This window comes from Panicum virgatum, chromosome 4N (assembly GCF_016808335.1).
Source record: "Panicum virgatum strain AP13 chromosome 4N, P.virgatum_v5, whole genome shotgun sequence".
NCBI lineage: Eukaryota > Viridiplantae > Streptophyta > Magnoliopsida > Poales > Poaceae > Panicum > Panicum virgatum.
This window is the reverse complement of record NC_053148.1, coordinates 4025690-4051611: the sequence shown is the minus strand read 5'-3', so window position 1 is coordinate 4051611 and position 25922 is coordinate 4025690. Positions and strand designations below refer to the sequence as shown.

The following is a 25922-nucleotide window of genomic DNA, read 5'->3' as shown; positions in this document are numbered from 1 at the left end:
AAATTTTACACGTTGGAATTATATTTCAATACAAGACCTCAGCCTCGTATGAAATCATCAATTTTCTCGGACGCATCTCCGGACTCGGACGTTCATCCAACTGCTGCTGGAATCATCAATTTTTCTATGCAATTGTCCCGGGGGAACAAAAAGGAAAAGTTTGATTTCTAATTGATATATTTAGGCCCAAAACAAACTGGGCCAACTTATCCGAACCGAGCTCAGATCCTACTCGGACACCGGCCCACAAGCCCGCCTTACCCAACCCTCTACAAATTCTACAGCGCAAGCAGCCCGCACGGCAAGCTCTCGGATTCTTTCCCTTCTTCTTCTTATAACGCAAGAAAGAAAACGGAGAAATCGAAAGGGAAACCTGAAAAAGCCTCACTCGATTCATCGCCTCCGCCTCTCTCCCAGCAGCGCACGTCGCCGGCGACGCCATGGCCATGAAGCTGGACATGTCCGCGCTCGAGACCAACTTCGCCGTCCCCTGCGGCGACGACGGCGACGGCACGTACTTCTCCGCCGAGGCCCCCGACGTGCCGTCCATGGTGCTCCCCACCTGCGCCGACGTGAGCACTCGATCCCACCTCCCCTCTCCTCCCCTGCCTTCGATCTCCCCCGCGGAGGGTTTCTGCGATCTGCCAGATTCGTTCGGTCTGAGCCCTGGTTGGCCTGTTTGTCTCCCGCGCAGTTCGACGGGTTCCAGGCGGCGACCAAGGAGATGGTGAAGAATAAGAAGGGGACGACCACGCTCGCCTTCATCTTCGATAAGGGCGTCATCGTCGCTGCCGACTCCAGGGCCAGCATGGGCGGCTACATATGTGAGTTGCCCGCCTACTTCGCGGACTCGCGGTGTTGGGACCGGTTAGGGTTTTCCGGCGGGGTTGAATCTGTGGTGTGGATGCGCAATTTGTGCCGTAAAATTTTAGATCTTTGTGTGGAATTTGAAGGCTTTGTCTCACCGATTAGGGCTGCGTAGCTTTTAGTTCGTGGGATTGGAAAATTATGCGATTTTTTTTTGCGGGATTCATAGTATCATATGGGTATGGATGTTTTCGTATCACATGTAGTTCACTGTACTTTCTTATGGCTCTAATCTCAAACAAATATAGGGTTTTCAGAACAATTCAGGCTCTAATAGAATGACGTAACATGTTTTTAGCATCATTGAGTAGGCTATCAGAATTACTGGTTATGTGCTGTCTGTATTAGTTGTGGAAAGAGAAGTATTACTAATGGAAAAATGGTTATGTGCTGTCTGTATTAGTTGTGTGAAGAGAAGTAATACTGGTTATGTGCTATCAGAATTACTTCATGTGCTGTTTGTATCAGTATTCGTGCAATGGTTAGGATCATTTACAAGATAATGTAATTATGTACTAGACCAGTTTTCAAAAAAAGATAATGTACTAGACGAACTGGGATTTTGGTGTAAAAATTGTTAACTTTTGCTTAGATTACCAATTGGGTTCAAGTATGTTCCTCTGATCCCCTAGGCATGTGATGGATGGATTGAGTGCATTGATGAAGCCCCAATTTTACCAACTAGTTTTTGTTGCGGTTCGGAGAAAGACAAATCTGTGTTTTTTTTAGTTGAGAAGATTTTTTATTGATATTCATTCTGTGATACCAGATTGTGTGCTGTTTTATATGATCTCACTTTCCCTTTTTTGTTGATGCAGCCTCACAAACTGTGAGGAAAATTATTGAAATAAATCCCTACATGCTGGGAACGATGGCTGGAGGAGCTGCTGATTGCCAATTTTGGCATAGGAACCTTGGAACCAAGGTCAGATTTCCTCTTCTTCTTAATTATCATTTATTGCATTACACCTTTGCTGAGTAGGGCTAATATAGGTTCTGATTTTCAGTGCCGGCTCCATGAGCTTTCAAACAAGCGAAGGATCTCTATTGCTGGTGCTTCCAAACTGTTGGCTAATATCCTTTATTCATATCGTGGGATGGGACTGTCAATTGGTACAATGATTGCGGGATGGGATGAGAAGGTGAGCTGTTGGTTTTGGTTACACCCTTCAGTTTCTCTAAGCTGTATGACATGACATATGCTTAATGGTTATTCTCATTTTCTTGGAACTTTAATGATTCTTCTCTTGATCTAGGGTCCTGGCTTGTACTATGTTGACAGTGAGGGTGCAAGGCTTGTGGGACACAGGTTCTCTGTTGGCTCTGGTTCCCTCTATGCTTATGGTATCTTGGATGAAGGGTAGGTTCCTTGTGACTTGTAACATGTGATGTGTTAAGTTCTCTTATTAACTTTGAGTTTGTGTTTTCTCCACTTTTTCAGTTACCGCTTCAACATGTCAGTCGAGGAAGCTGGTGAGTTAGCTCGAAGGGCTATTTATGGGGCAACCTTCCGTGATGCAGCAAGTGGTGGTTGTGTTAGTGGTATGTTTTTGTCTACTTCATCATGTTTATTTTCACTTTGTGGTATATATTGTCACCATAGTTAATCTGGCTAGGGACATTAGATATTTCTACTTGGCAATTATGCCAGTGACGAGAATAAACATTTGAGAATACAAACATATTGCCAATGTCTTTGTGATATTAGTGCATGGGATCTTATGTTGCATCCAACATATCTAGGATCAATATGTTGTATCTGCCACATTGTTATGTTTTATGGTTATGATTTGACCATGTTTACTTCTCTTTCTATGGTTGAAGAGTAAAAAACTTATTAGCTTCTCTGATTAGACCAATGTAATTTCTATTGCGGCACACCTTTATTAGCGTCTTGTTGGAATGGTAATTTCCGTTCTTGTAGAAACAATCATTTGTAGCTCGTAGCTAACCTGAAGTTGTCTTGATGGGCCAATGCTGCTGCATTTGTTCTCAGTACCACCCTCCTGGTATTGCCTTCCTATGTTGAATTGACACTAATTGCAACTGGCATGTCAGTAAAATACATAGTGATCTTTGAAAATCTAGGTGGGCTGTGGCTGACATTACTTTCTGAATTGCAGTTTATCACGTTGGCCCTGATGGTTGGAAGAAGCTTTCTGGAGATGATGTCGGGGAGCTGCACTACCATTACTACCCAGTTCAGAAAACACCGGTTGAACAGGAGATGACCGATGCAGCTACTGCTTCTGCTTAAACCCGTCGTTTAGAGGTGCATGTATCCAGGGAACCGTGAATTGTCAAAGCGCCTTGTTTATGAACTTGGACATGTTTGTCTCACAATGTTAGATCACTTTTGTGTCCTGTTGATGTTTCTGAGTGACTTTGCGCAATTATTAAATTCTTGACCCACCGATATAGATGTTTTCTTTGAGGTTTCACTTGTGCCCCAGTCTGTGTGTGATCCCTTGGTCTTTTATATGTTTTGCGTCTGCTTGTAATCAGCTCTGGTATACCAAAGCACATCCACAGAACTGCATTTCACAGAATCGCATTTGCTCAGACAGCAATAGCTGTGCGTGATGTTATTGTTGTGTTCTCGTCATCAGTGAGAACTGTGGAAGTCTCTTCATTGTAGAAGTATCAGAACAGTGGTTGAATTGAAGTGCTGTTGAACCGGCGTTTTCATCACAATTCAAAAAGGCAATATGCTTCGATTGAGCCACGCGAAATGACTAAATGCTTCGTGTGAGCGATACGCTTTCGCAGGATCACTGCACGGGTCGTGTTCCTGCGCCGTCGACGATTACAAGTTGGACGCCCGTGGAGGTCATCGTGCAGATCTCGGCATTCGGCGAAGCGGATGCCGGCGGATTTGGGGACCACGCTGTCATGCCACAGCGTAGCAGCTCCATGACGGCCACGAGCAGGCCCAAATCGACCTCAGGCCTTGGCTGACTGCGACGACGAAGCGCTGGAGGGAGAGGCCGCCGGCTTCGGCCGCCGCCGGGCAGGAGCAAAGAGCCCGCCCGGGCGGCGGATGCAAATTAGCTAATTTTTGGATCATTAGATCGATCTAAGAATATGAAAAAATGAATTAGAATAGCATTATGCGTAAACAATTTGGTAGGAGAAATGAACTAGAGTGGTTTGCCATCGTAATTAATTAGTTGACTAAAAAACACTATTAGATACCCACTTGCATCCTTAGCAGCCGCTCTTCTGAGATTGTACTGCACATCCTCTCTGCCAAGATAGCTCGCTAGAAATTGCTTACTTCTGCGGTTCTGCCCATTCTCTACGTACCACATTCACCATCTAAACTGTTATTTGTTCTTTCACAACAACAACAACAACATAACCTTTTTTCCCAAACAAGTTAGGGTAGGGTAGAGATGAAACCTGAAAGAAATAAGTTCAAGGTTCAGCCATATTGATAGCTAGTCTCCAAGCGCTCCTATCCAAAACTATCTCTTTAGAGATATTCCAATCCTTAAGGTCTCTCTTAACCGACTCATCCCACGTCAGTTTAGGTCTACATCTACCCCTCTTTACATTATCGACCCGCTCAAGAACCCCATTACACACCGGTGCCTCAGGAGGCCTTCGTTGGACATGTCCAAACCATCTCAGCTATGTTAATAGGAAAGTCAGTGGTGTTGCCATCACATGTCCGGACAAACGTCGTCGCATCCTTGTACATATCCTTAATGAGGGTAATGTACTTAGTTGGGACTTTGTGCTTCTCCAAGGCCCACCACATGATATTTTTCGGTACTTTGTCATATGCCTTCTCAAGGTCAATGAAGACCATGTGCAAGTCCTTCTTCTGCTCCCTATATCTCTCCATCAATTGTCGTATTAAGAAAATCGCCTCCATGGTTGACCTTTCAGACATGAACCCAAATTGGTTTTGGGTCACACTTGTCACTCTTCTTAGGCGATGCTCGATAACCCTCTCCCAAAAATTCATCGTATGGCTCATCAGCTTAATCCCATGGTAGTTAGTACAACTTTGAACATCGCCATTGTTTTTGAAGATAGGTACTAATATACTTCTCCTCCATTCTTCCGGCATCTTGTTTGACCGAAAAATGAGATTAAAAAGTTTAGTTAACCATACTATTGCTCTATCTCCTAAGCATCTCCACACCTCAATGGGGATACCATCAAGGTTATTTGTTCTTTCACAAGTAAATCACAATTGCGTTTTCACTTTAACTGTATGATCCATCTCTTCTCCCATTAGAGCAAGTTTAATAGTCTCCGCCGGCCACCGGCGGCCGTCTGGAAGTGCCACATCATCTGCAGTGGTGGCGGGCCCTGTTGAGCATTCATTGCATAGCAGTGACACAACACTTGTTTCCACTGGCGGAGAGCGAGCGTTTCACCAGCCGCCCGCTTCATTCTCTCTCTTGCTTTCTCTCTTCTTTGTAGGATTTCGCCAGTTTTTTTCCGAAGGGAAAGGGGATTATATTAAAATTTGGCACAGTACCCCAAATTATGCATGAAAAAAATCTGAAATAAAAATTACATAATAATCTGTCCAGATTTTTCCATTGTTTTCTTCCCTCGTAGCTCCCCTCGAACACCGGAGCCAAAGTGCAATTCATATGCCGAATCCAACAACCAACCCCAAAACATTGGACATGCCGCAAGATCCAACGTTTCGGAACCAATCCAAAACACATCTATATCGATGAAAGAATATCGACAGTTGCATCGACGGGTACAACATAGGATGCAGACACATCACCTTCAAGCCTTGATTCCCTCTTCGCGACCATCGATGAAGAGATCGATGACCCGAAGTTGCTATCCCTGTTGGAAGTGCCCAGAAGCACCTCTTCCCTTGCAGATAAAGGCCACAAATTGGCCGCCTGCCGATGAAATCGACCCTTGCAACAACGATCTCGTTGTGACAATCACCGAAGTCATCGCAGGAAATACAATTTCAATCGAAAATCATCTGATTTCGTCAGTAGATTTATTTGAAGCAAACCCTAAGCAACTAGATATAAAAACTGCGAGGGAAAAAGGATGGGTCCCCTCCCCTTCTTTTCTCCGGTAAATGCACCGGAGAGGGAAAAGGAGAGGAGCCCTAGATGGAGGTGGCGGCGGCGGCGGCAGGCTCTCGAGGTAGCGGCGGCGGCTGTTGGTTCAGAAAGGAATAGGTGGATGCTTTTGGCTAGGATTTCGCCAGTTCTTCACCTATCTATAATACTTGCTCTTACTCAGTATGATTAATGAGCATGGGGATGAGTCGCACTAATTTTTTTAGTTAAGATAATGAGCAAGGCTACGCAACAATGCTTTGTTGTTGACTTTGTCAGGGGGAAAAAGACGTGGTATGCCTTAGTTATCCTAGTTCTCATGTTAGGTAGTGCTTTCTTTGCTGTTTCAGTGTGAGTGGCTTTGGTTTTGTTTATGTAATTTCTCCTCTAACCTGAACTTTTCCTCATCTTCTTAAATGATCAAGCAGAGCTCCTGCATTATTTCATCAAAACGAAATAAGAAGCAACCTGTTGATGAAGATGCAAACCTTTCAAAAAAAAAGGTCTATCTGCTGTCCTCTAACTCTCTCTGGCTCAGGTTTTTCCTCCTCTAGATCCTCAAATATTTCTGATTTCCCATCTCTACATCTTGCTGTTCTACATTTTCCGATCCTTCCACCTGTCTGTTTGTTTTTTTAGTAGCTGTCACATCGAATGTTCAGATGTCAACTTAATATAAAACAAACTGTATAAGTTACAATTAGGGCTCTAGACGAATTTATTAAGTATAATTAATGCATGTTTAGCGAATAATTACTATAGCAATTAGTGGTCAAATTATAGACTAATTAGGTTCAATAGATTGGTCTCGTGATTAAATCATGACTTATGAAATTAGTTTGGTAATAAATTTATGTTTAATACGTCTATTTGTTATATTGTGATCCAAATTCATTGTACAAGAAAAATACCAATTTCCGACGGAGCGGAGCGGAGGCCCGAAAAACTTGAAGGCTGGGCTGGAGCATTGATTAGGGTTTGCTCCACAGTTCATTGATTTCTCTTGTAAGCCGTCGTTAGGCGTTGTAAACACACCCCCGATATAGTGAAGTTCTTGCTAGCTGGCGGCCGTGGTTTTTACCCTTCGCATTGGAGGGATTTTCCACGTTAAATCCTCGTGTCTTCTGTGGTTTGATTTTGTTGTTCTTCATCGTTTTTTCGTCGTCGCTTCTAACACTATTTGATATTTAAACATGATGTGATGGAACTTATAACTAAACTGAAAAAACCAAACCTATACTCAGACGCGGTTTTTACTAAAGATACCAATTGGTGACCCTTACATGCTCCTACAATTATCTTTAATTTTAAATTTGTACTAATTTTTCAAACTGCGATTTGAGTTTTACCCACCAAACGAACCGGCAGCCTCAACCTGGCGTCACGACGCAGGCGCCGCACTAACGAACAGCAAGGGTCGCGGACTTGCCGCCGCAGCAACCCGAATTTTTAATTAGTGTCCGAAAAACCCTCCCGACATCTGTTCAAAGTGTGGATTTGACATCAAATACAGCCATCACCTCGCCTCGCGCGCCTCTTGGAAATCTCCCCTTCCAAATTCCAACCCGAGCAGAGCAACCAAACCAAATCTGCAATGCCGCGCCGCCGCGATCCCAAACCTGCGATGCCGAGCCGCCGCGGGCCGCCCCGGCCACGGGCCCGCCTCCCTCCCGGCGAACGCAAACGTCGCCTCGCCGAGGAAGTCCTCTACCTCCACTCCCTCTGGCACCGCGGCCCTGCCGCCCCCGCCCGAACCCAGCCCCGCTCCGCCGGCCGCATAACCACCGAGAGCAAGCGCCGCAGGCTCGACAGCGCCGCCGCCGCCGCCAACGAGCCACAGGATACCGGGACCGAGTGGGCCCTCGCGCCATCCCCGCCGAATTCCTCCCCGAAAACCTGGCCCGAGGCCGCGCCGGCCTCGTCCCCTTCCCCCGCGAAGCCTCCGCCTCCGCCGCCTTCCCCCGGCGCGCTCGCGCAGCGAGAGGCCCTCCGCTCCGCGGCGGAGTTCTTCTCCAACCGCGACTCCTCCGACGACGACGAGGACGGCGGCGGCGGGTCCGAGTCGGAGGGTGAGCAGGACGCGGCGGTGTTCATCACGGGTCTGTTCGAGCGGGACGCCGCGCTGCGCGGCCACTACGAGCGGGGCTGGGAGGAGGGGCAGTTCGCGTGCGTGGCGTGCGCCGGGGGCAAGAGGAAGCCGGGGCGGCGGTTCCGGGGCTGCGTTGCGCTCGTGCAGCACACGCGCGCCGCCAATCGGTACGGGAGGCCCCAGGCGCACCGCGCGCTCGCTGCCGTCGTCTGCCGCGTGCTCGGGTGGGACGTCACCCGGCTGCCCAGCATCGTGATCGATCCGCGGGGCACGCTCGGGCAGGCGCTCGCTGCCGAGGCCACGGCCGATGTTGAACTGGCGAAGGTTATTGGCGTGTCTAATCTTTGGAGCTCGCTGTTCAGATTTTAAGCCTTGACCGCAACTTCTATCTGATTTGCTTGCTGGTATCAGGAGAATGATGCTACTGGGGACGACAATGACTCTTCGAGTGATGAGGATGAAGAAAAGGTGCACGACTTGTTAATTGGTTAATGAGATCATTGGTCTGTTGATTTCATTTGGTTGACGATTTTAGTAGGATGGTAATTTGGGAATTGGGGAGAACTAGCTCTTCAAATGATGATTACAGAACTGTTGGCTGCAGAGATGTTGAATGCTTGTTGATCGAGGATGTGATTTGTGGTTAGCTAATCTGATTTGATTGTTGTTGTCAGGAAGAAATTGAGAAAGAGAATGGATACACAAGTGCCAATGGTGACGAAGAGGACAATGAACTAGAGAACAGTCAAGACTCTTCTGAAAAGGTTTGTTCTGGCAGTTCTGATTATCTGCTACAAAAATATATGCTCTGCTGTGCAATGTGCATTTATACCACTGTTCCCAACTCTTTGGTTTCATATATGACAAGTCTTTGGTTTCATATATGACTTGTCTCTTATTATATGGTATTAGTGAATTCAGTTTTGAACTGATACATATATGACTTCGGCTACCTGGTCATATTTGGGTGATGAGGATGCAATAATTGTTTGAAAAGTTATCAAATGCTCGGTGATCTCTTGTGAGATTTCTGGTTAACCTGACTTGGACTGTTTATTTTAGGAGGATGTTGAAAAAGGGCTGGAGGACTCTAGAAACACTGAGGAGGAGGAGGAGGAGGAGGAGGAGGATATTGAACTAGATAACGGCGAGAAGTCTGCTGAAAAGGTTTGTGTCAGTAGGCTTTCGGACATTGTATGTGTTCCCTGTATCTTCATATAACGCATTGGTGCATTTTATTTAAACTACTAATGTTGTGCATGATGTTAAGGATAATTCTACATTGTTCCGTGCAGGAGGAATTGGAAGAAAACGGCACCTGGAATTCCAAAGAGATTTCTAAGAATGAAGTGCTTTGTAATAAATCGGTTCAGGAGGCAAGTATTAATACCGTATTTTTATTTATAAATTTTGCGGTAAAGTTTTTGTCGCCCTTTCGGAAAAATATAATCCTGTGTTTTTCATTATATATCTGATTTCTTTTGTTCCTTCCGCAATGGTGGCTGAGCACAAATGCTTCCCTAATAAATACTCCTATGTTGCCAAGACAGTTATATTGGTTAAATATAAAACTCTTTTTAACTCGTGGTTAAATAGAAGGGCGGGCCTGGTGCAGCGGTAGAGCCTACCGTCTGTAACCGGAAGGTCCCGGGTTCGAGCCCCAGCCTCTGCACATTTGTGTGGGTAAGGCTTGGGGCTTAAAGATAACCCTTCCCCAGACCCCGCACAGTGCGGGAAGCCTACGGCACTGGGTACGCCTCTTTTTTAACTCGTGGGTGACTGGATGTGGTCAGTGAGAACATCCAGATTCAGCATAGCACAGGAGCAACTAAGTTACTGGATATTTATAAGATACGCATGAACAAACACACAATTTGATGGATTTCTGTAGTATATGAATAAGAAAGATATTGACTGTTTCCTTGGGATTGGAGATTTTGCGGAGGGCAAGGTGGAGCATATTTACTGGTTATTGAACTATTGTAACAGTGATTTCAATCAATCTCTTTCAGGTCAATATCAGTAAGGATGATTCCTTGAACCAGGGTAATAGTGAAGGAGTTCACAGGCAAGAGATTGCTAAAGAATCTTCTGAACAGGTTTGTGCATAAAACATTTTTCCTTCACTATGTCATGTATATTGTATTTTCTCACGGAACACTTTGCTCCTTGGTATTTTTATGTAGTTGTTTTTCTCAGGTGATATTTGAGGGATACTAAGAATGTTTGATTTTAAGACAATGCTTCCGTTATCCTATGTAGGAGAATATAAACAATACATATCTGCCAGGCTCCAAAGATGGATATAAAAATGAAGAGCACTGAAAAGAAGCTGCTGTCCAAGAGGTCAGTAATGATATTGGTTTCTTTGTCTTATCTAAGATTTGGACTGGAAATGTAGATTTTTGAATCACACAATGTTTCCTCTATTCATATTCCATTGCTCCATTCGTCCCTGTAGAAGATAACAGCGAACTTTTATCTAGCTGATCCTGAATATATAACACATTATGGAGATTCTCGTAGTGTTACCTTTTCAAATTTCAATAAACACTTATATTGGACCTATGGGCTTTCTCGCACCACATGAATCAGACATTCTGCATGCAGGAATTAAATGCTACAGGGAGTGAGAAACAGCATGCTAAAACTGCAGATGATACTGCTGTCACAAGCTTAGGAAATTCATCAACGGAACCTCTATCCTCATCTGTTTTGTATCAAAAGTCACAGGTGTCAGGCCTTATTGTGTATATGCCTTCAATTGGTTTCTAGTTTCCTGACAACATACTACAAGATACCTTAGCTCCAGATGATATCATTAGTTAATAGTTACATAATGCAGTAACAATTGCAACTGTTTAAAGTTGAATTCGTCAAAGGTATCTGCATCCTTTGTATTTATTCGATATCCTGCTTCATTTCATCTGCTTTCTCATGTAGTGTACCCTATATCATAGCGGTTATGCCCAGCTATGGCATCAAGGCAGTTGTAACTCTTTACCACATAGGCACACAGCTTCAGTCTTGCATCACTAATTTGTAGTGCTTTATTAGCAGAAACTCTAGAAGCATCTCATGCATTCCTGGTAGCTGTGCAAAGACGATTGCTGAAATCCCGTTTGGAGATTCATTGGATGGCTGGTGTTCGTGTTGAAGACGCACCAGGATCCTTCGGCTAACTGCTTAGCTGATATAGCCGCCAGTATGCAAAAACTTTTTCACTTTATAAAATTTGTATTTCGGACTTTGGGAGACACAACTCCAATGGTCGTGAAACTGTGAGGAACGTTTCCTCCACGAAGTAGCTGCTACTTACTCGAGCATTGTTCATCTTCGTTGATGCTGTGCCTGAAGAAGTAAAAATGCATGGATGGGAGAAACTGCTTGTTTGCTCCGGCTGTCACATTAATCGCATGGCCGACCGAACCAGGATAGGAGTGGACACCAATACAGTATTAGCAATTGATCTGCTGTCAAAATCTATTTTTGACTACGTAACCTCATGAAAATCCTTACCGATGCTGGACCGAAATCAGATGCTTCCAAATGGACCCCGAGTGTTGAAAGTTTTGTCCAAATCTTATAATCGATTCGTCCCTAGCAAATTGGCCCGAGTGTTGAATTATTTTATCTGAATCTTACAATCGAACTTGCTATCTGCAAGTCTTCTGAAATGGGGCCTAATTGTTTGCACGGTTAAATTGAAGGGCCCCAAATTGAATTTGGGATGGGTGTATAATGAAACTGTTCTGAATGTTACATTCAGCAACACCATCTTTGTAATTGGATTGCCCCAAGCTTGAAATTGAAAGCTATGTGTCGTAATTGTTTATCCTGGTGAATAATTACTTTGTAACTTGCCTGCACGGTGCTTATCCGCGACGAGAAAATTGTTGTGCGTGTTGCAAATTGTTCACTTCCGTCTCCTGAAAGTGGCCCAACAGAGTACGCCTTGCATGCAACAGGGCCAATAAAGTGCGCAGTTAGCCGTCGCTCTTTTTATTTTATTTTTCCATTTTGCCTTTACCTTCTCTTCTCCTTTTATTTTTCATATTTCTTTGCTTATTCATATTTACTTTTCTTCCTTAAAAGTTAAAATTCTGTGTATGCTTACACTAGAGATTTTCATCATGAGAGAATGTATCAGCAGGAAGTCTCTTTATCTTCTCGTTACGATCGTTTCTCATTTTCAACTATAAAATAGTACAGCAATCACAAGAAATGTCGTGGTACAGGGAGAAGCGAATGACACTTTCATTTAGTAGTTTTACAAAGTACAAATAAAATCAGATGCTGTGCCCGTCAATTTAAGGGCAAACAGCACATGTTGGGTATCCTGTTTCCTGTGGTCCCTCTTACAAACAGACCTATATAGAGAGTGAATACACCTCGGCACCAAAAATGTAGAGGTTCAAAAATGAATATGTGCATACTGCAGTAACGCAAAGAGAAGAATAAGAATACAGATGTCGATCATTCTCCGCGATTTCCACTATACACATGCATATCAATATGTTCTCCAAACAGGAATTCTGATATGATGGAGTTAGCACTTTGCTTGACAATGTAGTTAGACTGACTGTTCCATCAAGATGAGAGTTGAACATCCATCCTGAGATATACATAGCTCACATAGATCACATCAAAGTTGAGCGTAGCATAATCACACCAGCCTTTGCTGTGTCCTTCATGCGTGTTTTTCAGAAAAAAACTTCATAAGTATTGACAGACTATTTTCAACAGGCAGGTATGACTGGGTTCGGGCCTGAACACTCCTGCCAAAATAAGACAGATTAAATCATCAATAAATTGGTTATTAAATAATAGAGAAATATTGAAATAAAATAACACGAGCTGATTAATCTTTTAAAATAGCATTGTCACGTGTCAGCACTAACATTCCCAAGTCAGAGCACATGGAAAGTCCAAATATATACGACAATGCACAGAGACTGAAAGAGGACCAGGAGTGCCTTCAGATATAGATACAGCAGGCAAAATGAAGCAAATATTTATTTGGTCTTCTTCTAACTTTAACCTCTTATTGAAACTATAAAGACCGGTAGGGTAGGGGAAAGGGTTTCCACTTATGCATTGTGCAAAACAAAGGCTACGGAACCGCACTTCATATTTTCAAATTGCTTCTTGGACACATCGAAATTTACTGATCGATCGTGTGACCACATGCATGCATACAATCCAGTGTTCAATCATGCAAGGGGAGTCTTTTTTTATTTATATGAGATGCTGATTCTCACCAGTGGCAATTAAAAGTCACCGTATTACAAAATTATGTATCTTCCTCCTCAAATTCATCCTGATATTCCAAGTCATCAAGAATAATGTACTTGGCATCAGCAGTAAATTGAGGTGAATTGACGTCATCCTCATTTGTCTGACCCCTTTTTAATTTCTCATACCTGCCAATAGAGACAAATAATGTTACACCATGTCACTATGAAAGGCTAACTTCCTGATATCGCGCACAGTGAGTGTTGAAATGCAATCAAAATCAGAGGTCAACCACACTACATATTCTTAAATAAACTCTTAGTTACAAATAATTCGTGAGTAGGTAACTAGTAGTAATCCAACGAGTCATAAGAAATTAACTTTATAGCTGACTTATTTCAGCATCTATGCTACGCTATTCTGAAGAACCAACCTCAAACAAACCATCAACCATCACCTACTGAGACTATAATGTAGGCTCTATTTGGACCAGATATGAATGGAAGATGTTTCAATTTATGTTTTTAGCATTTTAGCTTGAGTCACCACACGCATATAGAACGTAGATTAATACTAAGCTATTTAAATGGTTACAATGTTAATTCTGAACCATAAGCATTTCTGCCATTATTCCCTGAGACTAAAATGCGCGTTATGACTTCCCACAAGGAAACAATGCTGGTTATAAGCTGACCATATGTTCAGGAAAGGTGTTTCACTCTAGCTGTTTGGCAGTTCAGCTTGAATCGCCAAACACATATTGATACTGATCCCTCTTAGCCTGAGGTGAGCAAAAGTTTGTTTCATGGGAACTAAGGACTTTGAAGTCACAATGCTGAGCACGAGTTGATCTTGGAAAGAGATTACTTACTTGTACCAATTGAATAAGCTAACACCAACCATAATGGTGAAAAGACCAACCCCTTTCAACCAAGTAAATTCATCATGGAAATAGAATACTGCAACCTGAAAGATCAAGGCAATAAGATCATTTATAAGAGACATTAGAAACCAAATGCATATTATTCTATGCAGTCTAGGAATAACAAACTACTTCCTAATCTCTGCTCTGGTGTTACCAAGCTTCATATTAATACTAGTAGACAAGCAATGTGTTCAGTCTTTAGGTGATATAACTCTGTAGATACTTGATAGCTTCTTTCTAATATTGTATGCCAAAAATTGAAGGTACTTTTAGTTTTCTGTCATTGGATGATTTTTATAGACAAGAAGTGGACCACTTCCAGTTTTTGTTGTTCAAGACTAGGTAGCTACTCTATCATGTGCCACTCAATTGCAAACCACCTGTATTGTTCCTCTTTTTTTTTCCTAGATGAAGTGTAGTTCATGGTTGATAGCAGTGTAGGCAAAAATAATAGGTAAACTAGGAAAATAATTGTTCGCAAGGGGTTCATGAAATTCAGATTTCACTGCGAAGTCAAGAAAATAAACAAAAGAAAATGTTCAGCAAGGATCATATTTCGAGTATTACCAAAATGGTTACAGCTTCTTTTACTACCCCAGCTATCGTCACTGTTATGGCACTTGTTGCTGAAATAAGTATATACTCTGTTAACACCTGCAGTTAGAATTAATTTCCCATGAAATCTCTGGTAATTACTGAAAGTTTTTTCTCCCAAATTATATAAAACTTGTTACCATGAAAAAGGCCAAGGATCCACCGATAAGCATAAGTAAGCAACTGCGCATGACATGCCAAGGGTTATCGAAATATGAATTCTTCTGAAAATCACTCCAAGGATCCAGTAATAGAGACAGTATCATGGTGGCTATGGCCATCACTGGTGTAACATGGCTCATCAAGGTAATAGGATTTTTCAGGCCTGCAAAAGGGAGACAGTTCATGAATTCCTAGTAGTCAAATCATGCTTCAATAAAATAATTGTGGCCCCACTTTTATCCAAGCTTAGGACACAAACTGGAGGCGAAGATACTAAGGCCCTGTTTGTTTCCAATTATAATCGGCCTATCGGTGAAAATAAGCGATAATCCCACCAAATGCTTCATTTATTTTCACTTCTGTGGTAAGCCGCTTCAAAGATTTGTAATACGAGAAGCGATAAGTAACAAAATCTTCGCTTAGATTATAATCGAAGTGTGGCTGAAAGAAGCGGAAACAAACAGGGCCTAAGCTAATGGAATGGCTCAAGCAGAACTAGAGCTTATTTGTGTGAAGTGTTATTTCTGAGGCTCCAGAGCTAAAGATCAACAGCATCTGATACTGTATAACATTTGGGCTCAAATTATATCAACTAGCCACTCGATTCACTCTTAATGACTAAACAATGGCTTCAGAAAAGAGAGGATAGAGCTCTCATCTAATTCTCAGGTTCCTAACTTCCGAAAGCACTCCCAATTGGTAGGAAGCAAGAACCTGGCCAGACTGGGTTTAGGAAATGGTTTGGCTGGTACACATAAACAAATCAATTGAATAATCAGATATGTAGAAGAATTAAAATGTCTGCGTGACCTAATACTCCTCCCCTATTGTTTTTTTTTTTTTTGAAATCTGCCAGGAGCTCTGGCGCATCTTGTAAGAAGGAGTGGAGCACCCGCGCCCGGCCGGCGTCGAACGCGGGTGGGCTTGCCCAGCCCCAGCTGAGCTAACCAACCGAGCCCCAGCTCGGTCCCACTCCTCCCCTATTGTTGGAATTGACATTCAAGAATAATGCAAAGCTTACATACCATAAGTATCTTTCTTGAAATATCAAAATCCACATGCACATACAGAAAGGAAATCATTAGCCCAGGAGCATAAAAGAAATAAAAGAGTGAAAAAAATGAAGTTGACAATATCTACAAAAAAAACTGTATGAAACTAATCAATAGACTCACCTGCAATAGAATCTGAGTCATGGACCAGCGGAATCCTGACATAACAGCAGCAAGCGTCACAAAAATGAAGCCCCAGAAGTCAAACTCGGTCTCCTTGGCAACTGATGAAGATAATATTGCCAAATCAGAAAATATAAGTCCAATTATTTTGGTATCATTGACCAAAGAACTGCACATTTGAGTGCTCAATTAACATGGTGACTATGATAAGAAAAACACTCAATTACTAAATTCAAGTTTACTGTAATGTGAGCTTCAACATGATGTGCAGCAGACAACATATCCTCTGGAAAACTGTAGAGAATTAGGGAAACACCACACACCCTAGGAAGGGGGGGTGACCTTTCATTATATAGGCCGTATAGGCTTGGGTTACAAGAAACACAATACAAGCACAAATACAACTCTATATATCTAACACCCGCCCGCAGTCGCAGGGGAAGCCTGTCGGACTCCAAGACTGGACCTAAAATCATTAAACAACTGTACAGGAAGACCCTTAGTCATAATGTCAGCAAACTGATGTGAAGATGGCACATGAAGAACACGAACTTGTCCCAAAGCCACCTTCTCGCGGACAAAGTGAATGTCAATCTCGATGTGCTTCGTTCGTCGATGATGGACAGGATTGGCTGTCATATAAACAGCACTGACGTTGTCGCAGTAGACGAGCGTAGCCTTCGAGAGGGAAATGTGAAGCTCCTGAAGCAGCTGACGCAACCAGCAACACTCAGCCACAGCATGGGCCACAGCCCTGTACTCAGCCTCAGCACTAGAACGGGACACTGTAGCTTGTCGCTTGGATGACCACGAAACCAAAGTGTCGCCAAGAAAAACACAGTATCCTGAAGTAGATCGCCTGGAGTCAGGACAGCCAGCCCAGTCTGCATCTGTGTAGGCTGTAAGTGTATCGATCGGTCCAGCGCCGATATGAAGACCAGAAGTCAGTGTGCCCTTCACGTATCGTAGGATACGTTTCACGAGCGCCATATGAGGCTCGCGAGGATCATGCATAAAGAGACAGACTTGCTGAACAGCATATGCAAGATCAGGACGAGTGAGAGTAAGGTACTGTAAAGCCCCCGCCAAACTCCTGTACTCAGAGGGATCAGCAACTGGTGTTCCATCTGAAGCTGAAAGTTTCGCCTTGGTGTCAACTGGCGTCGTCGTAGAGTGACACTCACTCATACCAGCACGCTGAAGGAGATCCAAGGCATACTGACGCTGTGATAGAAACAAACCATCTGAAGAACGAGTAACTGATATACCCAGGAAGTGATGAAGAGCCCCAAGATCAGTCATAGCAAACTCAGTGTGAAGACGACCAATAATGTCATGAAGCAGACCAGTAGACGAGGCAGTCAGCACAATATCGTCCACATATAGTAACAAATAAGCAATGTGGGCGCCATCCTTGTAGATGAACAAGGATGTGTCAGAGACCGAGGCGACAAATCCAAGCTGTTTAATGTATGTAGCAAACCGTTGGTACCAAGCACGGGGGGCCTGCTTCAGGCCATAAAGCGACTTTTGTAGAAGGCAAACATGATCAGGAAGGGCTGGATCAACAAAACCTGGAGGCTGCTGGCAATAAACTGTCTCATTAAGATGACCATGGAGAAAAGCATTCTTGACATCCAGTTGATGAATAGGCCAGTGGCGAGAGGCTGCAATACTCAAAACTGTCCGGATGGTACCTGGTTTAACAACCGGACTGAATGTCTCATCATAATCAATGCCATGCTGCTGAGAGAATCCCCGAACAACCCAACGAGCTTTGTGACGAGCAAGGGAACCATCAGAATGATACTTATGCTTGAAAATCCACTTTCCTGTCACAACATTAGCACCAGGGGGCCGAGGAACAAGACGCCAAGTACCATTGTCAATTAGGGCCTGAAACTCATTTGCCATAGCTGCTCGCCAACTGGGATCAGCAAGCGCACTGCGATAATTGCTCGGAATAGGAGAAGCAACGACATGATCAGCAGACAAGTTCTGATAATTGACAGGCTGTATGGTACCAGACTGAAGACGTGTCAACCGTCGGAGAGTAGGCGGTGGTGAAGAGCCGCGCATCGGCTGAGGAGGAGGCGCAGGCGGCTGAAGTCTAGCAGCTGTAGCACCATATCGTCGAACGGGGAGGGGACCGTTGACGGGACGACGACTGTAGACAGTGCCGAAACGACCAGCCCGAGCAGCAGGCCCTGCAGCAGGCGTAGGTGCAGCAGCAGGCCCTGCAACAGGCGCAGGTGCAGCAGGTGCTGCAGCAGGCCCTGTAGGCACTGGTGGAGCTGCAGGGACGCTAACAGGAAGACGCCCGCCCGTAGTCGAAGCAGATCCTGACGGGGGCACGAGACCACGCCCGCCGGGACTAGTAGCAGGGAGCGGCTGCTCAACATCCATGGAGGACGGAGCTGCCGCTGGAGCTGAGGGCGGCTGCTCAACATCCATGGAGGATGGAGCTACCGCTGGAGGTGTAGAACTCAAACGCGTCGAACCTGTCGCATGGTTAGTAGGACAATGCACAATATCCGAAACGTCATCGAGGAGGAAATCCAGAGAGGACTGAGGCAAAGGAGGATCCCGAGCAAAGGGAAAGGAAAATTCATCAAATACGACATGGCGTGAGATGATGACGCGCCTAGTAGAGAGATCAAGGCAGCGATACCCTTTGTGAGAAGATGGATACCCCACAAAACGCATGCAGTCGAGCGAGGAGCTAGCTTGTGTGGGGAAGTAGCCTGCAGGTTTGGGTAGCAAAGACACCCGAAGACGCGTAAATGATCGTAGGAGGGAGGCGTACGATGAAGGCGCGTATACGGGACTTAACCACCAACGGATGATGAAGGACGGCGATTTAGCAAATATGTGGCTACTGCAAGGGCCTCAGCCCAGTAGGGGGGCGGCATGGATGCGTGAATGAGCAGTGTGCGCACGGAATTATTAAGAGTACGAAGGACACGCTCGGCCTTGCCGTTCTGGAGTGAGGTGTAAGGGCAAGAGAGTCGAAACAAGATCCCATGAGCTGCTAGGTGAGTTATGGTGGTCTTGTTGACAAACTCAGTTCCATTATCAGCCTGAAAGCATTTAACAGGAAGGCCAAACTGTGTACGAGCGTAGGCAATGAAATCTACTAAGTGACCGTGCACATCAGACTTTCGATGGAGAGGGAAAGTCCAGCAAAAGTGGGAGAAATCATCCAGCAAAACCAAATAATACGAGTAGCCTGATATGCTAGGAACGGGAGACGTCCAAACATCACAATGAACTATCTCAAAAGGAGAAACAGTGTGTGAAGTAGAAGTAGCAAAAGGGAGACGAGCATGCTTGCCAAGCTGACAGGCGTGACAAAGCGTGCTGTCTGATTTATTACAAGCTATAGAATGACTGTTTCTAAGTCTAACAATGGCTGAAGACCCCGGGTGACCAAGACACTGATGCCATAGCGACGACGATGCAGCAAGGAGGGCTTGGGCGGTGCTAGGAGTAGCTGCGGATATGGTGTATAGGTCGCCATCGCTATTGCAGCGAAGAATCACGCGCCGCGTGCTGAGGTCCTTCACAGAAAAACCAAAGGCATCAAATTCTATCGAGCAGCTATTGTCACGGGTGAATTGACGAACAGACAGGAGGTTGCGAACGATAGAAGGAACAATGAGAACATTATTAAGGGCAAAATTTGATGCAGCGGTGGCTAGGACAGAATGACCTCTAGACGTTACGGGAATATGTGAACCATTGCCTACTGAAATAGAAACATGCGAAGCAGGTGAACGAGAGAGAAGTATACCATCCGAGGAGTGCATGTGGGTGGAGGCGCCTGAGTCCATCACCCATGGAGAGGAGCCCTGCAGCTGCATCTGCTGTAGCGCCGCAATGAGACCCGCCTGGTCCCATGTCTGTGTGGGCTGCTGGTACTGCTGCTGCTGGGGTGGGGTGGAGAACTGCAGGGGGCGAACGCGGTGTAGGCTTGCTGAGGAGCAGGTCCCAGCACGCCCTGACCGCGCCAGGAGCCGCCACCACCAACGGAGGACCAGCCCTGACCGCCGGGAGTGCCCCACGGAGAGAAGCAGACCCACGGGCTGGTGGGAGTAGGCCCGCGGGGCTGCTGCTGCTGGTACTGCTGCTGCAGGGCGCCACCACTTCCATTGCCGCCCTTCTTCCTGCGCCGGCGCTGCTGCTGCTGCGGCAGCTGAAGATGCTGCTGCTGCGGTTGCTGCTGCTGCGGCGGTGCAGTAGACGAGGATGGACGGCAGGAAGACCCGCAGCCTTTGGTGGCGGCGACCAGCGCTGTGGAGGACAGCACCTTCGCCTCATTGGCCATGCGCAGCTCCTTGAGGGCGAACTGATTAAGGGCTTCATCAAAGGTGATGTCCTTGGTGCCGGCGACGATGTCCTTGGTGTTGCTGAATTTGGGGTGAATACCCCGCAGCAAATTCAGCACCAAGGTGGGCTCGGCGACGGGATGACCAACTTCACGCAGGGCGTCGGCAGCTAGCTTCATCTTCTTGCCAAAATCCATGACGGAAAGATCACCCTGAGTCATGGAGTGGAAGTCCTCGCTCAGGAAGATGGCGCGGGGAGCCTTGTTGGCCTGAAACTTGTTGGAGATGGCAACCCAGAGCTCCCGCGCCGTCTGATTTTCAGCCATGGTGAAGTCAAGAACATCTTGAGAGACGGAGCCGTAAAGCCACGTGCGAATGCAGCAGTCAATCTGCTCCCAAGCGGGATCAGTGCGGCGAGGGGGAACAGAGCCGTCGATGTGATGAAGAAGCCCGAACTTGCCGCACATCGCCTTGAAGAAGGCCGACCACTTCCCGTAGTTGGCGCTGTGCAGTTCCAGTTCAAGGGGAACATGGGACTTGACAGAGATCGTGGCGTAGGGGTGGAGGAAGAGGGCGCCTGCTGATGTATCTGTGGCAGCAGGCATGGTGGGGGCGCCGGACGACGCTGAAGTGGCGGAGGAGGTCGACATGATTGCAGATGCAATCTGAGGAACCTGCGGCTGAAGAGATCAGGCTGCAGGGAGGAGCCACACGCAAGGTAGGCGGCGGCTGGTGTTGTGGAGCAGCGCTCTAGGGTAGGGCGCAGGGGGAGGAGGGGTGGCGCCGGCAGGGGGGGTCCCTGATCGGCGGCTAGGGCAGGGAGAGGAGGTGTGGCGCCAACTGGGGAAGTCCCTGGTTGGCGGCTAGGGCAGCGGAAGGAGGGCGCACGGCAGGGGAGAGGGGCCCCGGACTCGTGATACCATGTAGAGAATTAGGGAAACACCACACACCCTAGGAAGGGGGGGTGACCTTTCATTATATAGGCCGTATAGGCTTGGGTTACAAGAAACACAATACAAGCACAAATACAACTCTATATATCTAACAAAAACTAATTTGGCTCAGTAGTAAATATAATTGCCTAGAAGGCCAATCCTTCGCGCCTAGGACTCTAGGAGGCAGCAAACTCACCAATAACTAAAATATTGCACCAGAGAGTCCTATAAGGCTGTAAGAGAATTATACAAGCTCCCTAAACAACTTCAAATGTAGGAAAGCCTAGAAATGTGTTGCCAGTAGTGAAACTGAAGAATATCCAGTACTCCCAGTTCTCCATTTAAGATTTAACTATTAAAGTTGCCAACAATGGACCATGTATTTTATTATTTTTATGAAGAGCATCAGTTGCATTTTGGCCTTCTTGGTCAAAGCAAAGTTTCTTTACTTCACAAGCTGCTTAAGTGAACTTGAATCACATCAGATAGTCAAATGATATCGCATTCGCATGCTCTTATTGTGGTGCACTTGTCGAAGAGACTATAGAGGAAGGCATTCGGTAGCTACGACCCAAGCTAGAAATAAGGAATTTCCTTGATTAAGAAGAACACAACATCAACAGAAAATGTGGATTCCTGCAATGTTGTGTGGATGTCCATTGTCAACTTTGCAAGGAAAAATAAACTTTAAATTTATACTGAGATCGCTCAGATTTTCTTATGATAAACTGAGGTCCTGAATAACTAGTAATGGATAATGGAATACATATATGTATCTTAACAGTTTTCTATAAGCAAAGCTTTTGCCCATTACCGATAGGTTTATGTTTCAAGCAGTGCAGGAAAAATGCAATCTAACAATGATAAGTGTGGAAAAGCACCAATGGGGGCTAAATCTTAGAAGCAAGCAAAGTGGCATTTTACAAAATTCTTATCACAACACATACCTGTCAATAGAACTCCAATAGAGATAACAAATATGATTCCTAGAAGCTTGATGCTAGGATTTTCCAACCTTGAAAATTGGAGGGAACTTTCAGAGGCATATACAATCAAAAGCAATGGAAAACAAAAGGAACACCAAGAATATGCATGTTATTTAATGAGTGATGGTGACCTCTTTCTTAAGAAAATAAATGGATATTACGACACCGTAATCAACTTATCAAAAGGAAATAACAGATTGATATTATGTAATCAAATTAGTTAGTGAATGAACAAGTTTTACGCAATCCGATGAGGTTGCACAATGTGTAACTAAATTCTTGAAAAATGATATGTAATGTTCATCTGTATTTCAAAAAGAATATTTGACAAGTTACAAGTAAATAAGAAAGCAGTAGGCCATTAGTATGGCTGTGGCATGTGACCATTTAAAGTTAATACCAGATCATCATGTGGTTAAGGGAAGTGTGGGTTTATCACTGCTTTACATTTGAACCACAATTTTTGCCTTTCGAAAAAGCTTTAGCGATACCTCCTTCCTAGCTTACCAAAACTGGTCAGTTAACATTAAGATTACCAAAATTGATCAGTAAAAGGCATCGGCTCATTCAACTGTCTTCAGAAGTGGGATAAACATACAACTGTACCAACTAATTATGTGGCAATTGTAACAATTATGAAGAATATAAATGCCCTGCTCTGCTAATATGGATATAATGCAATTTACAACTAGCATCCAAGTAGGACAAACAATAACCAGGGAAATGAAGACCAGCACTCACCTAAATGCAAACGCGAAGAGCAATAGGAATATCGGGGCGGCTGATTTACACTGCATAAGATCAATTTCATGAAATCTAGTTACTTAACAGATTGAGGAATCTAACTAGAGAAGCACAAGTGAATTAAACCCTTCAGCGGACAACACACCATAGTAGCAAACGTCACTGAGATGAACACTAGAGATGCGTTGCTCAGGTTTATGTCCAACGCTGTCCCTAGAGCAGTTGGCACAACTGCAGAACAGCTAGTCAGAACTACGATTTGGTCCAAAGCAAGCATACACAAATCACTGCTGCAATCAGTTGCAAACCGAGATTCGCACCTCTCATGAAGTAATCCTTCCACCCCATCTCGACGGCACTGTCAGGCCCCTTGGACTGGAAGAAGATTATGAGCCTGGAGAGCCCCGCCTGCAGCGCGAAGTGCACGGTGTTCATCAGCAGCGGCGCCGGGAACTTGCCCAGCTTGTCCCCCAGTAGCGTCTTGTTGTATCTGCCATCCCAGCAACCGAAGCAATCAGGGCGCCATCACCGCAGCGGGAGGAGCAGGGGGGAGTGGGGGATCCAGGCCACTCACAGCGTGAGGCAGGTGCTGAACGCGTACCACACCAGGATGTAGAACCCGGTCCTGAGCACGACGGCCGGCGCCAGCGCGCCGCGCTCCACCCGCTCCAACGACTCCAGCTTGGTGACGGACTCGCTGGTCCGGAGCCCCGGGGCCCCGCCGGCGCCGGCGGGGCACGGGGGGTTCTCGACGTCGAGCGCCCGGCGCGCCGCCTCCGGATCCGCCGCCGCCGCGGCGTGCATGCTCCGCTGCCGGAAGTAGCCCGACCGCGGGGTCCCAACCTCCGAGGCGCCCCCGTCGGCATCCCCGCCGTCGGGCTTGGGATGCATGCCTCGATTCCGCTCGTGCTCCGGGAGGGGCTACAAGGCTCGCATTGCGTGCGTGCGTGCGTGCGCGCGCGCGCGCGGCTGGCGGCGCTCGGCGGGGTTGCCGGTGCCAATGCCGCGGCGCGGGCAGGGATCTGGATACGCTGCGCGCGGGGAGAGGGGAGAGGGGAGCGGGAGTGCCGGAGTGGGGTGGAGGCGGCGCCTGCACCAGCGCGAGCGGCCGCCTGCCGGAACGGAACGGGGGCGGCGGGGACGATGGATTTGGCGGGTGCGCGCGGTGGGCGGCAGGTCGGGTTCGGGTCGGGTCGGGGGCTTTTTACATATTTACCATTGTAAGGAAGTGCACTCGCTCGTTTACCATTCTTAAAAGAGCTCTTACATATTTAGCACTATTGTACCTGCAACTCTTACATTTTTACCACTTTAGCTGACGTGGCACGCCACGGCGGTCTTACATGGCGACGCTGAGTCAGCAAGGTCATGCAAAATGTCCTCCCTGCCCCTGATCTCCTCCTCTCTTCTCCCTCTCCGACAACTGGGTCCCGCAGCTTCCCTCACTTACAAGTGGCCCCTACTCGTCAGCTTCCTCTTCAACCCCACCCCGACGCCCTTGCCCACGGACATGACGACGGCTCTGCTCCCCGCGGCGCCAGGCCACGGCCGCGGCCGACCCGGATGCGCCGCCCAGGGGCCTGCTCTCTCCCCGCCGCCGGCCTTGCGCCCCTCGCGGGCGCCGCCCCTCCTATGCGGCACCCATGGCCGCGCGCAGCGGGTGGCCCTGCTCTGCTGCTGCCGCTCCACCTGCCATGCGTTGATGCGGATGGCGTTTGCGTGTGCAGCTTGCCTGCTGGTTAGCTTGCTGGCTCTCGTGCGAAGCTAGCTTGTGTGTGCATCGATACAGTATGGAGAGGAGGGCGCGGACCTGGCCGAGCTCGCCGGCGAGGCCGTCCCGGCGGCTGCGGATCCCGACCGCGGGCCTCCTCAAGCACCTCCGCGAGTCCCCGCAATGCGCCGCCGTAGCCTCGCCGCCCTCCTGCTGCTCCTAGCGGCCCGCCCCCACCGCCGGCCCCTCGGATGCTTGGCGGCTGCTGCTCGCCGTCGCGGCGCTGGCTGGCGTCCGCATCGCGCCCCCGCGCCCCATCATGGTGGCCGAGACGGCGGCTGCGGCGAGGAGCAGGGGCCCCGGGGCAGGGGCCCCGGGGCAGGGGCCCCTCGGATGCTTGGCGGCGGCAATGCCTTCCCCTGGAGCGACGCTACGAGTCAGAGCAGAGCGCGTCATGGGCCACGAGGAGGAAGACGGAACTGACGAGTGGGGGCCACCTGTAAGTGAGAGAAGCTGCGGGATCCAGCTGTCGGAGAGGGAGGAGAGAGGAGGAGATCAGGGCAGCGAGGACATTTCGTACGACCTTGCTGACTCAGCGTCGCCGTGTCAGGCCGCCGTGGCGTGCCACGTCAGCCAAAGTGGTAAAAATGTAAGAGTTGCAGGTACAGTAGTGCTAAATATGTAAGAGCTCTTTTAAGAATGGTAAACGAGCGAGTGCACTTCCTTAGAATGGTAAATATGTAAAAACCCTCGGGTCGGGGGGTCCAACTTCACTGACTTGAAGAAGCGAAGGCACAACGATGAACAGTGATCTGAGTCTGGATGAATAGTGATCCCTACCGTAAATCACTGTAGCTGACACTGTTCACGGAACACTGTTCAAAAAGGTACTATTTTACACTGTATCATGGGTACTGTAGCAATCAGTCCTGGCCATCCATCTCAGATCGGGCGGCTGGAAATACACCGAAAGTCACCGCTACAGTGTCCCCTGACTTGTCAGGGAATCCCGATTGCGGGTCGGGATGGACGCGCCCGCCCGTTGGGTGCCTACCTGCCGGGGCCCTGGGCAGGTGGGTTGGGGGCTCCTCCGAAAGATGTATAAACTATGCTTCTA

At 46.8% G+C, this 25922-nt stretch overlaps 3 protein-coding genes across 7 annotated transcripts; 2 read left to right on the top strand and 1 right to left on the bottom strand.

Annotated features, from left to right (window-relative positions):
- The first annotated feature begins 294 nt into the window (after positions 1-294).
- Positions 295-3319, top strand: LOC120670588 (proteasome subunit beta type-5-A-like). The gene is made up of 7 exons (XM_039950724.1): positions 295-572; positions 695-824; positions 1686-1792; positions 1875-2009; positions 2124-2227; positions 2309-2409; positions 2991-3319. The coding sequence occupies exons 1-7, from the start codon at positions 441-443 to the stop codon at positions 3122-3124; spliced, it is 843 nt and encodes a 280-aa protein (XP_039806658.1). The 5' UTR covers positions 295-440; the 3' UTR covers positions 3125-3319.
- Positions 3320-7454: 4135 nt separating this feature from the next.
- Positions 7455-11422, top strand: LOC120670494 (translation initiation factor IF-2-like). Of its 5 annotated transcripts, none has more exons than XM_039950601.1 (8): positions 7457-8334; positions 8422-8478; positions 8685-8774; positions 9073-9204; positions 9306-9386; positions 10023-10109; positions 10273-10356; positions 11071-11422. In XM_039950601.1, exons 1-7 carry the CDS (start codon positions 7516-7518, stop codon positions 10333-10335), a joined length of 1329 nt encoding a protein of 442 aa, XP_039806535.1. In that variant the 5' UTR covers positions 7457-7515; the 3' UTR covers positions 10336-10356; positions 11071-11422. The 5 variants fall into 5 exon arrangements, with proteins under 5 accessions (XP_039806538.1, XP_039806535.1, XP_039806534.1 ...); XM_039950600.1 differs by lacking the exon at positions 11071-11422 and adding an exon at positions 10621-10936 and having other exon boundaries at positions 7458-8334; XM_039950603.1 differs by having other exon boundaries at positions 7459-8334; positions 9073-9177.
- Positions 11423-12235: 813 nt separating this feature from the next.
- Positions 12236-24261, bottom strand: LOC120669589 (probable sugar phosphate/phosphate translocator At1g06470). The gene is made up of 12 exons (XM_039949379.1): positions 23669-24261; positions 23415-23584; positions 23240-23325; positions 23092-23141; positions 22312-22379; positions 16102-16202; positions 15952-15964; positions 14905-15089; positions 14738-14824; positions 14117-14211; positions 13272-13433; positions 12236-12788 (listed from the first exon to the last, which is right to left on the bottom strand). The coding sequence occupies exons 1-11, from the start codon at positions 23983-23985 to the stop codon at positions 13304-13306; spliced, it is 1302 nt and encodes a 433-aa protein (XP_039805313.1). The 5' UTR covers positions 23986-24261; the 3' UTR covers positions 12236-12788; positions 13272-13303.
- Between the last annotated feature and the right edge of the window lie 1661 nt (positions 24262-25922).

Coding starts and splice junctions, on each gene's coding strand:
- LOC120670588 (XM_039950724.1), top strand. CDS start 441: ATGGCCATGAAGCTGGACATGTCCGCGCTCGAGACCAACTTCGCCGTC. Junction 2,010..2,123: donor TTGCGGGATGGGATGAGAAG/GTGAGCTGTTGG, acceptor CTCTTGATCTAG/GGTCCTGGCTTGTACTATGT. Junction 2,228..2,308: donor TATGGTATCTTGGATGAAGG/GTAGGTTCCTTG, acceptor CCACTTTTTCAG/TTACCGCTTCAACATGTCAG.
- LOC120669589 (XM_039949379.1), bottom strand. CDS start 23,985: ATGCATCCCAAGCCCGACGGCGGGGATGCCGACGGGGGCGCCTCGGAG. Junction 14,212..14,737: donor AAGAAGCTGTAACCATTTTG/GTAATACTCGAA, acceptor TTGATCTTTCAG/GTTGCAGTATTCTATTTCCA. Junction 13,434..14,116: donor AGCTTATTCAATTGGTACAA/GTAAGTAATCTC, acceptor CTCTATTGGCAG/GTATGAGAAATTAAAAAGGG.
- LOC120670494 (XM_039950601.1), top strand. CDS start 7,516: ATGCCGCGCCGCCGCGATCCCAAACCTGCGATGCCGAGCCGCCGCGGG. Junction 9,387..10,022: donor GTAATAAATCGGTTCAGGAG/GCAAGTATTAAT, acceptor AATCTCTTTCAG/GTCAATATCAGTAAGGATGA. Junction 10,110..10,272: donor CTAAAGAATCTTCTGAACAG/GTTTGTGCATAA, acceptor TATCCTATGTAG/GAGAATATAAACAATACATA.